The sequence below is a fragment of the Schistocerca americana genome, chromosome 1 (genome assembly GCF_021461395.2).
Source record: "Schistocerca americana isolate TAMUIC-IGC-003095 chromosome 1, iqSchAmer2.1, whole genome shotgun sequence".
Lineage (NCBI taxonomy): Eukaryota > Metazoa > Arthropoda > Insecta > Orthoptera > Acrididae > Schistocerca > Schistocerca americana.
Window position 1 is genome coordinate 276,706,037 of NC_060119.1, and position 14,999 is coordinate 276,721,035.

Genomic DNA, 14,999 nt, shown 5'->3' on the forward strand with positions numbered 1-14,999 from the left:
TAGTCACACCCAGATACTTGACAGATGTTACCGCTTCCAAAGACTGGGCATTTATTTTGTACTTGTACATTAATCGGGATTTTCACTTGGTTATATTCTGTAGGTTACACTTACTAATGTTGAGAGATAACTGCCAGTCATTGCACCATGCATTTATTTTCTGCAAATCCTCATTGAGTTGTTCCTAACATTCATGTGATACTACTTTCCTGTTGATTACAGTATCTTCGGCAAACAGGCTAATGCCGCTGTCAATACCATCAACCAGATTGTTTCTGTAAATCGTAAAAATCAGCGGACCTGTTACGTTGCCCTGGGGCACACCTGATGTTACGCTTATTTGTATTGAAGTCTCCCCATTCAGGACAACATACTTTTCACTGTCTGTTAGAAAACTTTTCTATTCATCTGCATATGTCATCGGATAGACCGTAAGTGCGCACTTTTTGGAGCAACCGACGGTTTGGAACTGAGTCAAACACCTTTCAGAAGTCGAGGAATATGGCATCAACCTGGGGGCCGGTATCTAGAGCCTGTTGTATATCATGTACAAAGATGGCCAGCTGTCTCTCGCATGACTGCTGTTTCCTGTTACTGTGCTGGTTTCTGGAGATGTGCTTCTCAGAGTCTAGAAAGGTCATTATGTCTGAACACAAAATATGTTCCATGATTCTACAACAAATCGATGTCAGTGAAATTGGCCGGTAATGGTGTGCATCCGACTTTCTGCCGTTTTATAGATTGCTATGACCTGGGCCTTCTTCCAGTCCCGTGGAACTTTCCGCTGTTCCAATGATCTCTCATAGATGATGGATAAGAATGGTGCTATATTTGTAGCTTAGTCAACATAAAATCCTGCGGGGATATCGTTTGGGCCAGATGCCTTCCTGGCATCTAAGGAAGGGTTTTACAACCCCATGTACACTAAACACTATGTCAGCCCTCCTTGCGTTTGTTCGATAATTGAAAGGAGGGAATGGTGTTGCAGTCCTGTATCGTAAAACAGTTTTTGAAACCTGGGTTTAGAATTTTGGCCTTCTGTCTATTATCATCCGTTACATTACCCATACTGACAGGAAGAGAAGGTATTGAATTATTTGTACCATTCATAGATTTTATGTATGACCAAAATTTTTTGGGGTTATTTTTCGAATCTGCAGAAAAAATAGTACTTTCAAATTCATTAAAAGAATCTCTCATTGACCTTTTGACAGCTGCTTTCATTTCGCATAATTTCTGTTTGTCAGCAGAGCAGTGACTATGTTTAAAATGACTGTGCAAAATTCTCTGCTTTCTCAGCAACGTCCTAATATGTTTGTTATACCAAGGTGGATCCTTTCCCTCCCCTATATTTTTGCTAGGCACATACTTCTGTAGCACATAGTGGACAATACCTTTAAATTCCGACCAAAGATGCTCAATATCTTTGTGTCCCGCGGTGAATGCTCGGAGGTGACGATGAAGATATTCTTTAATGACACTTTTATTTGCTTTCCCAAACAAGAAAACAAAACGGTTAGTGCTCACAGGTTGTGCTAGTCAAAACATATGCAAGTGAGGTCAGAAATTCACTGTCAGTATCACTTTTCCTAATAAAACTTATAAAAACTGCTACCTTCGATGTAATGAGTCTAAATGACACTAAGAAACGTGAATATTGAGTATATCTAAAAACATAGATGATGTGACTTACCAAACGAAAGCGCTGGCACGTCGATAGACACGCAAACATACACACAAAATACTAGCTTTCGCAACCAACGGTTGCTTCGTCAGGAAAGAGGGAAGGAGAGGGAAAGACGAAAGGATTTGGGTTTTAAGGGAGAGGGTAAGGAGTCATTCCAATCCCGGGAGCGGAAAGACTTACCTTAGGGGGAAAAAAGGACGGGCATACACTCGCACACACACACACATCCATCCACACATATACAGGCACAAGCAGACACATACAGAGGCAAAGAGTTTGGGCAGAGATGTCAGTCGAGGCGGAAGTGCAGAGGCAAAGATGTTGTTGAATGACAGGTGAGGTATGAGTAGCGGCAACTTGAAATTAGCGGAGATTGAGGCCTGGTGGATAACGGGAAGAGAGGATATATTGAAGAGCAAGTTCCCATCTCCGGAGTTCGGATAGGTTGGTGTTAGTGGGAAGTATCCAGATAGCCCGGACGGTGTAACACTGTGCCAAGATGCGCTGGCCGTGCACCAAGGCATGTTTAGCCACAGGGTGATCCTCATTACCGACAAACACTGTCTGCCTGTGTCCATTCATGCGAATGGACAGTTTGTTGCTGGTCATTCCCACATAGAATGCGTCACAGTGTAGGCAGGTCAGTTGGTAAATCACGTGGGTGCTTTCACACGTGGCTCGTCTTGGCACAGTGTTACACCGTCTGGGTTATCTGGATACTTCCCACTAACACCAACCTATCTGAACTCCGGAGATGGGAACTTGCTCTTCAATATATCCTCTCTTTCTGTTATCCACCAGGCCTCAATCTCCACTAATTTCAAGTTGCCGCTACTCATACCTCACCCGTCATTCAACAACATCTTTGCCTCTGCACTTCCGCCTCGACTGACATGTCTGCCCAAACTCTTTGCCTCTGTATATGTCTGCTTGTGTCTGTATATGTGTGGATGGATATGTGTGTGTGTGTGTGCGCGAGTGTATACCCGTCCTTTTTTTCCCCCTAAGGTGAGTCTTTCCGCTCCCGGGATTGGAATGACTCCTTACCCTCTCCCTTAAAACCCAAATCCTTTCGTCTTTCCCTCTCCTTCCCTCTTTCCTGACGAAGCAACCGTTGGTTGCGAAAGCTAGTATTTTGTGTGTATGTTTGTGTTTGTTTGTGTGTCTATCGATGTGCCAGCGCTTTCGTTTGATAAGTCACATCATCTTTGTTTTTAGATATATTTTTCCCATGTGGAATGTTTCCCTCTATTAATTCATATCTTGAATATTGAGTATTGTACACTAACATAAACTGATTAACCCTCGTATTTATAATGTAAACAAATATTTACGCACATGCGAAAAATGACGTAATAAAACATAAAAACTGCTACCTTCAATGTATCGAGTCTAAATGACACTAATAAATGTAAATACTGAGTATTGTAGACTGAATTAATTGATAATTCCGCATATTTAATGTCAGTTAAGAATGTAAACAAACGTTTGCGTACAAGCGAAACTGTCGTAAACAGAAACTTTGCTTTTCCTATTCAGGCGCAAATAAAGACTGAAACCTTCCATTTATCAAGTCTATGTGACACTAATACACGTAAATACTATAGAATATACAGCAAAAACAATTAATTACTGGCCAAATTTCTTATCTCATAACACAGCAAGCGAAAAGCGCTTGTAGCCGGCATCAGGGGCTGCTAACCAACAAGTTGGTTCGTACCCTACAGACAAATCATGTGCAAATGATGGATGGCTGAGAAAGTGACAGGCTGACATAGCAATTATTTGATGAACTTCAGTAAAGAGGGAAGATAAAGGCTTTTAATGGCTTGTTGCCAATGAGCTTATTAGAGATTGAGCTGAAAATTGGATTTTACGGGATATAAAAAAATCTGATATCCTTTGTTGGCAAGTTTCTGGATCTTTCATTTCCTTATGAACAAATTAACTGTCTATGATGTGTGGGTTTGAAATAATGGCATTCCATGAGAATCATAAGCTCTTCACAGTGTACACGTTCTTTAAATAAATTGTGGGAATGTGGCTGAGTAAATTTGTCAGGTCATGCTGATATTTGGATATGGAAGCATGTCTTCATTTTCAAATGACAGGGTTCACCTACTGAAATATCGTTGGTGTTCGACAAATTTACCTTGCCACATTCCCGCAGATTATTTGAAGAAGTCATTGTATGCTTACAAACCTGTTAGCTACAGGTAATAAGGCGAACACAGAGCAGTTCTTCAGACTTTTGTGTGACCTTGTTTTGATCAGTATCATACAGGAACTGTTCCTTGATACATATGATTCAGAACATAACAACACTAGCCATCATAATAGGTTTGGGCTCATCAGAGATCCCTTTAAAACAACATTCACACTATAACTCTGCACTGAAGCTGATGAACCACTCTGAAAAGCGAGGAATGTAGTGTGTACATGAATTTAAAAAGCAGCCTGTGCTCTGCAAAATACAGATTTTCAAAAAGGGCCATGCACACAGAATCAACAGTTTTGATACATTAATCTGGTTTAATCCACTTGACAACTAGAGTTGATATACTGTGAAAAATGTTATAGAATCATAAGCAAAGTGACTTTTCACAGCTGCATGTATTTCAATTGACTGGAAAAATAATTAGTTTCAGTATCCGTTTCATCGTAACAGTCACAATAGATTCCTTATATTACAGTACCTACCATACCAGTTATCAAGATGCTTAATTTAATTATTTTGGACTGCTATTATTATTGTTCATAGGCGCTTCTGTATGTTGTGTCGTTCCTATTTTTATTCTCTTATATGTCAGGCTTGATTGTTCACTAATAATGTGTACACTGGTTATGAGTCTTAAAATGCAGAAAAACCGGTTACTTTTCAAAAGAGTCACTAGTCCTTCATTTACACTATTGAGCTGTTGACTGTTAATGAAAGTGCAAGCGTACAGAATAGGTTGCAAGCTAAGTGAGTGACTCAAAGACCTGTTAGCTAGTAGAGCCCACTACATTGTCCTCGGCAGCGTGTTTATCAGAGACAAGAATATTGTCAGCAGAGGCCAAAGGAAATGTGATATGACCGTTCTTATTCTCTAAGTACATAAATGATCTGACAGACAGAGTGAGCAACAGTTTGCAGCTGTTTGATGATTGTACGGGAAGGCATCATCGTTGAGTGACTGTAGGAGTATACAGTATGACATAGACAAAATTTCTAGTTGGTGTGATGAATGGCAGCTTGTTACAAATGGAGAAAAATATAAGTTAATGCAGATGAGTAGGGAAAACAATTCCGTGATGGTCAAATGCAGGACTGAAACAGTCACATTGATCAAATATCTACATGTAATGTTACGTAGCAATATGAAATGGAAGGAGTCCATAAGGACATGGTTGTAGAAAAAGTGAATGGCCGACTTCATTTTATGTGGAGAAATATAGGAGAGGGTGGTTCATCAGTAAAGGAGACTGCATATAGTACACTAGTACGACCCATTTGTGAGTGTTTGGTATAAGCACCAGGTCAAATTAAAGGAATACATTGAAACAATGTAGAGGCAAGCTGCTAGAGTGGTAGGTTTGATCTACTTGTGAGTATTATGGAAGTGCTTTGTGATTTCAAGTGGGAATCACTGGAGAGATGATGATGTTCTTTTCGTGGAACGTTATGCGGGAAATTTAAAGAACCGGCATATGAACCTGATAGCAAAACAATTCTACTGCAGCTGACGTACATTTTGTCTAAGGACCATGAAGATAAGAGAAATTAGGGCTTGTGCAGAGGTCTATTGACAGTCATTTTTCCGTCTCTCTATTTGAGAGTGGAGAGATGTTTTTATCTAATACTTTTGTTAAAGCATTTGCTGTTCTGCAGAACGCTATCAGCTAACAATATCCTGGCTGCTGTCCATTCAGTCCGTTCGCCCATTTTCTAGTTTCTCTTTGTTTTCTGCTGTTGTTTACTTTTCAGTACTTTCTTCATTGCCTTTTTCGCACTATGTTTATACAAGTACTTTACATTGATTGAAAATGATAATCTTTGGAGCAGTCCCTACTTTGAAAAGTCCACAAGTCGTATTATATATTATTATATATTATTATTATATATATTATATATTATTATATTATATTATATTATATTATATTATATTATATTATATTATATATTATTATATATTATTATATATTACATAAAGGGTGTGTTCATATTTATGAACAAGAACTACTTCATAATCTTTATTTAACCCTGCTGTTCTGTTCACTTTTACTTGACATATATACTGTTCGGGTCAATATGACCCGACATATCAAAATGCTTTAGAAACATAAATTTTGGTACAGTTTTAGCTATCGACATTGTTGTTCTATTCCAGTACCTTGTTAGTAATAATAATAATAATAATAATAATAATAATAATGGTAATAATAATAATAATAACAATGCATACAACTTTATTGAGGGATATTTTTCATTTAAATATGCACATAAATTTGAAACAACAGACAGTTTCCATTACAGGCATTCAACTTAGAAAGCACTACAGTTTTTCCATACTTCTATTCTTATTGTTGACAGTTTAGACGTAAGTATTGACATTTTCTAACAACAGACAGTTGTCATTACAGATATTCATCTTAGAGCACACTACAGTACAGAACACACTACAGTTTTTTTATTACATTCCAACATAGAAAGCACTACAACTTTAGAATCCTCTCTTCTTACTGATTGTAGTTTAGGCACAAGTATTCACATAAATTTGAAACAACAGAATTTTCAATACAATCATCTTATAAAATACTACAGTTCTTTTCTTACTGCTTGCACTGTGGACACAAGTAGGTTACATGTTTCTTGCAAATATGTTTACTACATTTTCCACACACCATGTTTGTTTTATTGTCATTACTTGATGGACAGAACTTACAGCGTGCACGTTTTGTAGATTTTCTTGTTGTTACCGATTCTGACACACCACCCACATCATTCGGGTTTTGGATGCTTGTGACCATTCTCAAAGAATCTTCTGTTCTTGGGAAATGCGTTCTTGATGCAATATGTTCTTTTATCAGTGACTTTCCAAGTTCCTCCAAGAATATTCTCCTTCTAGTCAATTTGCTTGCATTCCAATTAGGGTCAACCGAAATCCACAAAACGTATGCATTATAAGCAGAAACATCAAGAATATTGTAGAAAACTATCATTGGCCACCTATTACTTTTTCGTTTGCATGTATATGTACCTAATAACTGATCAAGCGTGTCTACAGCACCTTTGGTTGAATTATAGTCCAAAATCATTTTTGGCTTCTTATCAGCCCTGTCACTGATTTCCGCATCATGGTGGAGAGTGCTCATAAGTACAACATTCTTGTGTCTCTTAGGAATATAATTAACCACAGTAGTGTCATTTGTGAAGTAAAATGAAGAGCTGTGTACCTCCTTGTTGGTCATTTTGTGTGGAAGCTCCGGCTTATTTTTCCGTATAGTTCCCAACATAGTCAATTTCCTTTTCAGAAGCAGCTGCCCCAAATTGTACGACGTAAAAAAGTTGTCACACGTGATATTCTGACCACGTAACTCAGAAGTGAGATCAGATACCACCCTCATTCCCTGATTTCTTTCTGGTGCCGCTCCACTCACCTTTCCTGTATAAATTTGGGCTTTCAGTACGTATGAAGTTTTGCTGTCACACATGGTCCATATTTTGATCCCATATTTTGCCGGTTTACTTGGGATATACTGCTTGAATGGACAGCGACCTCTAAATGCTACTAACTGCTCGTCAACAGTAACATTTTCTCCTGGATTATACAGTTTAGGAAGGACCTCTACCCACTTCTCCCAAATACTACGAATTGCGGCAAGTTTGTCAGTACGTCGTCTTTCCTCTCTAGTAGATTTCTTGTCAAATCGCAGGACACGTGATATCTTACAGAATGTTTCATGAGACATGGTTGCTCGAAATATGTTTCGCCCAGTATCTTTATCCCACAAACTTTTTGTAGACTCCCCATGAGATCGATATACACCCGCTAGGAGTAAGAGTCCTAAGTATGCATGGAAAACAGAACCATCAATATCTGTCCACTGTTCACCATAAACTCGCTGCCCTTCAATATTTGTCATCTCTATTATTTCATTTTGAAGCGCTGTGTGAAATACTGCTTCAAATGAACATTTTACATCAGATATTCTGCTGACTGCATACCTGGTAACTCCTGGGGTACTCTTGATGATGTTCGAAGCTGGTAGGCGACCATGTTGTGCTGGTGGATGCAACTGCCATTCTATATTCCCATTTTTAGAAAGAAAAGTCTCTACACTATTTTGTATGGGCTGTGGACTGTCGTAACTGTCATCGGAACACTCGCTTTCAGATGCATTGCTGATGTGATCTTCAAACTCAGAAAGTGATCCTTCATCTGGTGAGGCATTTACTATTTCTTCCAACTCACGATCATTCAATGGTCTCATCGCCATGGTGTCACAAGTCAAACTGGGCAGAAACAAAGCATTCCAATTATTGAGAACTGCCAATTATTATTTCCTGGGGAAAGCAACAAACAAGCCCATTGTTGTGAACGCATGGAGCTTTAGGTGATTGTTGAGAGTAAGTTGGAATGATGCAGTCACTATTCCCACACAACACAACAAAAATAATTTTCGCCATTTCCAGATTTTAGAAATAAATACGAGTTACACTAAACATATTTGTGTCGGGTCATTATGACCCGAACATTACATATGCAACTATTACAGTTGAAGCCCAAACTTCTTAAACTTTTTTAAAACCTTTTAAAACACATGCTGCTCATCCATTTTCAGACAAAGTCACAAAGTTTCATAAATATATATTGGTATTTACATAATGTAAAATAACGTTCATATTCGTTTCGGGTCATATAGACCCGAACAGAACAGCAGGGTTAATGTAATTTACTTTTAAGTGAAAATGTTACTTTTAAAAACGTTTTAGAACAATTGAAGGGGTGGGGAGAAAACAGCTAACCTTCAGTAGTCGGATTTGTCTGATCACACTGTGTGTTGTGATTTTGAATGCACCACATGCTGATTACAAGAAGTTTAATTTGTACAGGTACAGAGGGATGTCTGTATAAATTGTTATGTTCTTGTTGCCAAATTAACCAACTTATGTGTGATAGTTCTAACTGATGGCATCGTCAGTTAGCACTTGCTTCCATTGATCCCTTCAGTTTTCACTAATCTCCGCATCACATTAGTAAATTTCCTTCTGCATGTAGTTACCTTCAGTTTTATTATTTTACATTTCAGGTGTTACGAGAGAAACTCAAAGTCCGTACTATCTTGGGACTGACTGCTACTGCAACAAACTCGACGTGTGCTAGTATAGTTCAGCACTTAGACATTCCAGATGGAGAGAAGGGGGTGATCAAGGACATTCCTCTTCCCAACAATCTTGTACTGACAGTTTCTAAAGATGAGAACAAGGATGAAGCACTAATCAAACTTCTCACTAATACCCATTTTAAGGATTGTCAGTCTGCTATCATATACTGCACAAGAAGAGAGGAATGTGAGAGACTGGCCACCCTCCTCAGGACATTCTTGCAGGTAGGTTGTACATTTTGTGCTGTATGCCAGTTATTACATTTCACTCTTTTGAGATTTTGGTTCATTTTGCAGTGTTGTCTTGATGCAGTACGTAAAAAATGAATCAAGCAGTTATACCTTTATTATACTGTATAAGAGTGTAGCGGAACATGTTAAAGCAAAAGTTTACACCATTAAAACTTAATTCTGGTTGGTTAAAACTGTGTGCGCGACCAGTACTCGAGCGTAGAACCTTACCTTTTGTGGGCAGTGTTTTAAACATACAGAATCTCTTCATACCATGCATGTTTTGGAGGAAAGAGCTAGCCACAGCCAAAGGTATAGTTTCTGTAATGTATCTTTCAGTCTACCCCGAATTGTGTGCTGTTTTGAAACTTACGTTGGTGATTTTCAGCGTTATATGATGATTATTATTTTATTTATTTATTGTTATATTTTGTTTGAGGCTCAGTGTGCAGTTACCTAAAGTGGGCAGTATTACATTGAATATTTTTATTTGTTACTGTCAGTTTACTTAGTAACGATACAAATCCTAGGAAATCTCCAGAAATCATAAAACTAAATACATCTGTGAATAAACTGAAGAAGCTGGTGCAACAAAAGCTGTTGTTGGATATGAAAGATGGATGAGAAGAAAGGGAGAAGTAACAAAAAATTACACTAATTTTCCTTTTTCTTCTTTTTCTTGTGAATAGTGGCTTTAGCCCTGTCATGTTATTATCTATCTCTGTTTACCGTAAACAAGACAGCTCAAGTTGCAGACAGGCACAATTAAAAAACACTTTTCCTATATTGTCGATCTTCCTACCTGGAGTTTCCATTGTTTGGTATTATCTATCTCTGCCAAACTAACTGAGGATGAAACAAGTTAATATACTAACTTTTTTATCATAAAATAAAATAGACAGGAGGTGGGTTGGGTGACAGAGCCACTTAATCAGTCAGAGTGTGGAATGCCTTTGCGACACTAATTTCTTGAAACTTAGAAGTATTTGTCCAGTTTCTGCACAAGCTATATCTACAGGTTATTAATATTTCCAGACGGCAAGTCTTTGATATTATTCTCATGTTTGGTATTGGAAGGGACACATACAGGCTTACGTCTAGTGTTTGTGATATGTCTGTAGTATATGTTAATACTATATCTAACTATGTTTGTTGGTTGTTACTTTAGTCTAAGTCTACACTGTTGTGTAATGTCGTGTTACCACTTGGTATTGAGTCCTCTGCATCATTTCGCTTTCGGGAGGACAACGGTTGAATCCTGCATCTGGCCATCCTGATTTTGATTTTCCGTGATTTCCCAAAATCACTCCAGGCAAATGCCAGGATGGTTCCTTTGAAAGGGCACAGCCGACTTCCTTCCCCGTCCTTCCTTAATCTGATGAGATCGATGACCTCACAGTTTGGTCTCTTCCCCCTACATCCCAACCCCCTCCTCTGCACCATTGTAAATGTTGGTTGAAAATTCTTTGTCAGCTGATATGTTTGTGATGTACCAGCTGCATAATGCTCATAACTGACTGCATTACTTTGCTCACTATTTGCACGTAGCACTTGCACTTCACATTACTCACTAATTTAACTCGTTTGTCACAATTTGCCACAGCAACTAGTCCACAACAAGCCCTGTTGTTATATTCTGTTTACATTCTGTTAGATACAGTGTCAGCAATGGTGTCAATCTACACATACAACTTTACTCTGCAAGCCACGTGATGGCATGTGACGGAGTGTACTTTTGATCCCTCGTTCCCTATTCCATTCAGGAATGATGCATGGGAAGAATGATTGTTGGTAAATCTCCATACTGGCTCTAATTTATTGTAGTTACTTGTTGTGGTCATTCTGGGAAACGTGTGTGTGTGTGTGGGGGGGGGGGGGGGGGATATACTGTCAGATTCTTCCAGGAATGTACTCTCTTGGAATTTCAGTAGTAAACCTTTCTATGATGCACAATGCCAGCCTCGTTTCATCTGATGAACACCATCATAATGCTCTCACAGCCACTAAATGATATGATGAAATGCTCCACTTTTTGTTAGATCTTGTTGATCTCTTGAGCAATACCCAAGAATCAGTGAAACTAGAGTTTTGCAAGCCACATCTTTTTTGGACAAATTACATTTCCTAAAGATTGTTCTTATGTATCTCAGTATGCCGTATGCTTTTCATACTGTTTATTTTATGTGGTTGTTTCACATAATGTCACTCCAGATTGTTATTGCTAGGCATTTTATGGTGTTACTGCTTCCAGCAGTTTGTCACCAATAGTGTAATTGTACAGTAATAAATTTCTTCTCCTGTGTAGGTGCAATATGTTACGTTTTATTTACATTCGGGATCAACTGTCTTTACACCAGTGATTAATCCTTTGGAGGTTGTCTTGCAGTTTGCAAGTCTTCTGATATTGCTACCTTCTTACAGACAGCCACATCATTGGCAAACAGCTTCATGGTGGATCCAACATTCTCCACAAGATCGTTCACATATTTGTAAACAGTAATGGTCCTATCATACTGTTGTCAATTTACCTTTACACTTGTTGATTTTCTTCTATTAAGAGGGACGTGCTGAACTCTATCTGCAAGGAATTTTTGACTCCAGGCACAAAACTCATCCGAGGTTTATTAATGGCACTTTTAAATTTTATTCATTTGTGCTCCACATCTTTGTCTGCAACACTAAATTCAGTTGAGTACTCAGATTCTCTGAAATTTGCATCTTGTAATTCTTGCCAAGGAAAAAAAATGTGTCTATCTTTCTTAACAGTCTTTATAATACCCGTAGTCTTTGATGCTACCACAGCTTATTGTAGAGAACGGTCATTCGTGAACTTACGGGTCCAGACGAATGGTTCACGAACATGAACGCAAGGAGTGAGGAAAGAATTCTAAGGAACAGTCGTTCACTTTGGTCGCGGCTTTCTACTTATAGTTCCTGAGAACGGGAAACGATCAATCTTGTTCCAGCCGCATTCCCGGTCCCATTCCCGACTCAGTCTAAGTTCCGGTCCCAGTCTCAGCCTTCTTCATGTGGCCACTCATCCCAGTTCCACTGCCGACTGCTCCTAGTTAGTTCAGTATTGAGTTGTTGCTCGTTTCGTTCGCAGCGCATGCCCATTATAGAGCTGTTCCAAGCCTAATTTGAACGCTGGACTTCTAGTTCTTTTTGTATTCTATTCAGCGTCCACGACCGGTAATTAAAATGTGTTATATAATTACGTAAATTATGTAAAAATTACATGGTATGTAATACATAAATCTTTTCAGGTAACAAAAGGGCATATCAGCTTACTTTACTATTTTGATAAACAGCAGAAGACATACTTATAAAAAGGCAAGGTTTTTTTTTTTTTGGGTATTACGCATGCAAAGGTAGTTGGTACGGCACTTATGAGTGGCCATTTTCGTTCTTTTTTTGATCCAAGGTAAAAGAGCATGTTCATTGTTATGGAAGGCACACTGACTTACAACTGAATGAAGCCCGCACTCCATAGTCGAGTGTCTGGTGTCACATTTTGTAAAGAGTATATGATAACTTCTACAATATTATTTCAGTGGTGCAAGGCAGCGCACGAAAAATCGGCACTGAGTACTAGACTGCTCTATTATTTTCATCATGGCAGCGACAACAGCAACCATTACGAAATTGTCTCGAATGAAAAACAGCCCACAGTTGCACTAAATTATGTTTATTTTAAACCTTGACCATGGTTTCTGCTATATTAATATAGCCTTCTTCAAAAGTCCTAAAAATGATCAAAGTAACATCTAGACCAGTGATACAATCTACACATAAACTTCAAAATTAGGTAAGTGATAACGTATTACTTACATAAACACTAATAAATGAAAAATGTATTAGCCCAGGGGCTGCATCAAGACCAATAAAATAACTTCAACAGACATAAGCCTGTTTCGAACGTAAGTAAAATTACATATGGCACTGTATGTCCTCTGCCACTACCTCTGTTATGCTGGGTGCACGGTTGTCAAATGTGCTGCACTCCTTCGCGCCATAGGTGGCGCTCACCACATTGAGCTATGTTGCACTGTTTATCAGGCAACTAGTCACTATGTACGACAATAAATTAACAACATGCTTATATGTGCAAATGAAGGGCCATATACTATTAATAGAAATGTCCAACTGATGAAATACTGTTGCGTACGATATCTAGAGTGGTAGAACATTAATAATTTCATATAAAAAAAGTTTGTCATATCACTATTTGATGCATGATTCAAAAACGAGACTATCATATGCAAATAAAACTTCAGTTTACTTTATACGCTCTAGTAACTTATAGGGCTAATTCTACCTGCTGACTGTAGTCGTTGCACATAGCCACACTACCAATGATTGACGTTATTTCTATGACTAGCACCCTAGTGCATGAGTGCGGTAACACGATACAAGATAACAAAGGACACATTAACATATCTGTCTCAACATGAACCACTGTTAACATAAAAGCAGCTCATGACTCTTTATGACAAATTCCTACTGGAGCACTGTCCTAAAACACTAGTTTATCTCAAAAGGTAATCCTACAATCATGTGGCACAATCGAGTAACCACTAGTGCCTATCTGCTATGCCCAGTACGGGCAGAAAACCTTCAAGGTAGCTGGAACTTTTCAAATAACACTGATCATTTAGTAAATTCCTACTGTCAGACTTTTTGTGCTTGTATATGTGCACCTCCTCCAATAAATCTAATTTCATACCCTTTGCTTCATTACACAATAGTTCGGTGTCATTAACAGGTTGGGGCATACGTCCTTCTTCAGTTATGTGTTCAGCAAACGGTAACCCTTTCTTATTCATACCCATCCTCGATGGCATATATTATTTATATCTTATGGCTATAGACCTACCTGTTTGCACTATGTAATATGCCGAACAAACGTTACACTTCAGTTTATAAACTCCTGATTGCAATAGCTTATTATAATTGTTATTGCTGAAACAAACAAAATTCCGTTTTAAGCTATTGGTGTTGGAAAATGCTACATTACCATCATGTTCATGGAGCACACATTACATTTTATAAGATATGTTTCCTAGAAATGGAATAGCTACAAATCTCTTACATTCGTCCCTGTTGTCCACAGACCTCATTAACGTGGAAACTGTCTTTTTCGTTTTGCGCTCAATTATATTATCGACTATGTTGGAGTTATAACCATTATTACCGGCCATCTCTTTTAGGGTACACACTTCTTTTTGAAAGTTAGACAGATTGCGTCATTCCCAACAGGTCCTCACATCAGTGGGTGCAGAGTGAACACAGAGCAATAAATTTACCTCTTACCCAGTCAATAGATAAGACAGAACTTAAGAAATCACATGATCTTACATACTACATTCCTGACAAACAAAAAACACTTGTGTAGTCGTATGAAGCTGCAAACATAGTGTACATTTACTTCCAGACTAGGGATCATTATGCATCCATGTTCAAAGGTCTTTTTTTGTATACTAAATGTTAATACTTGAGATTTTGCCAATTTGCTTTGCTTACCTGTAGCTCCTCTAATCTTTACACCTACAATGATCTTTTCCACAAAATTCTTCCTATACCTAATCTTATCTCTAAATTGTTCAGATATACCACAAATTCGGGCTTCCTGTATCAATCAAACAGTTACCTTCCCACTGGTCAATCTTAATCTTAATGTAAGGACACCCAAAATCTGAATCATCTTCTCTGT

The 14,999-nt window shown here is 38.2% G+C and overlaps 1 protein-coding gene across 1 annotated transcript in view; it reads left to right on the forward strand.

The window, feature by feature from the left end:
* Positions 1-14,999, forward strand: part of LOC124593772 (ATP-dependent DNA helicase Q4) — a 155,710-nt gene that overhangs the window by 93,930 nt on the left and 46,781 nt on the right. The window contains exon 7 of the mRNA XM_047132124.1: positions 8,981-9,280. Coding sequence (XP_046988080.1) covers positions 8,981-9,280 — 300 coding nt within the window. The remainder of the gene's footprint in view (positions 1-8,980; positions 9,281-14,999) is intronic.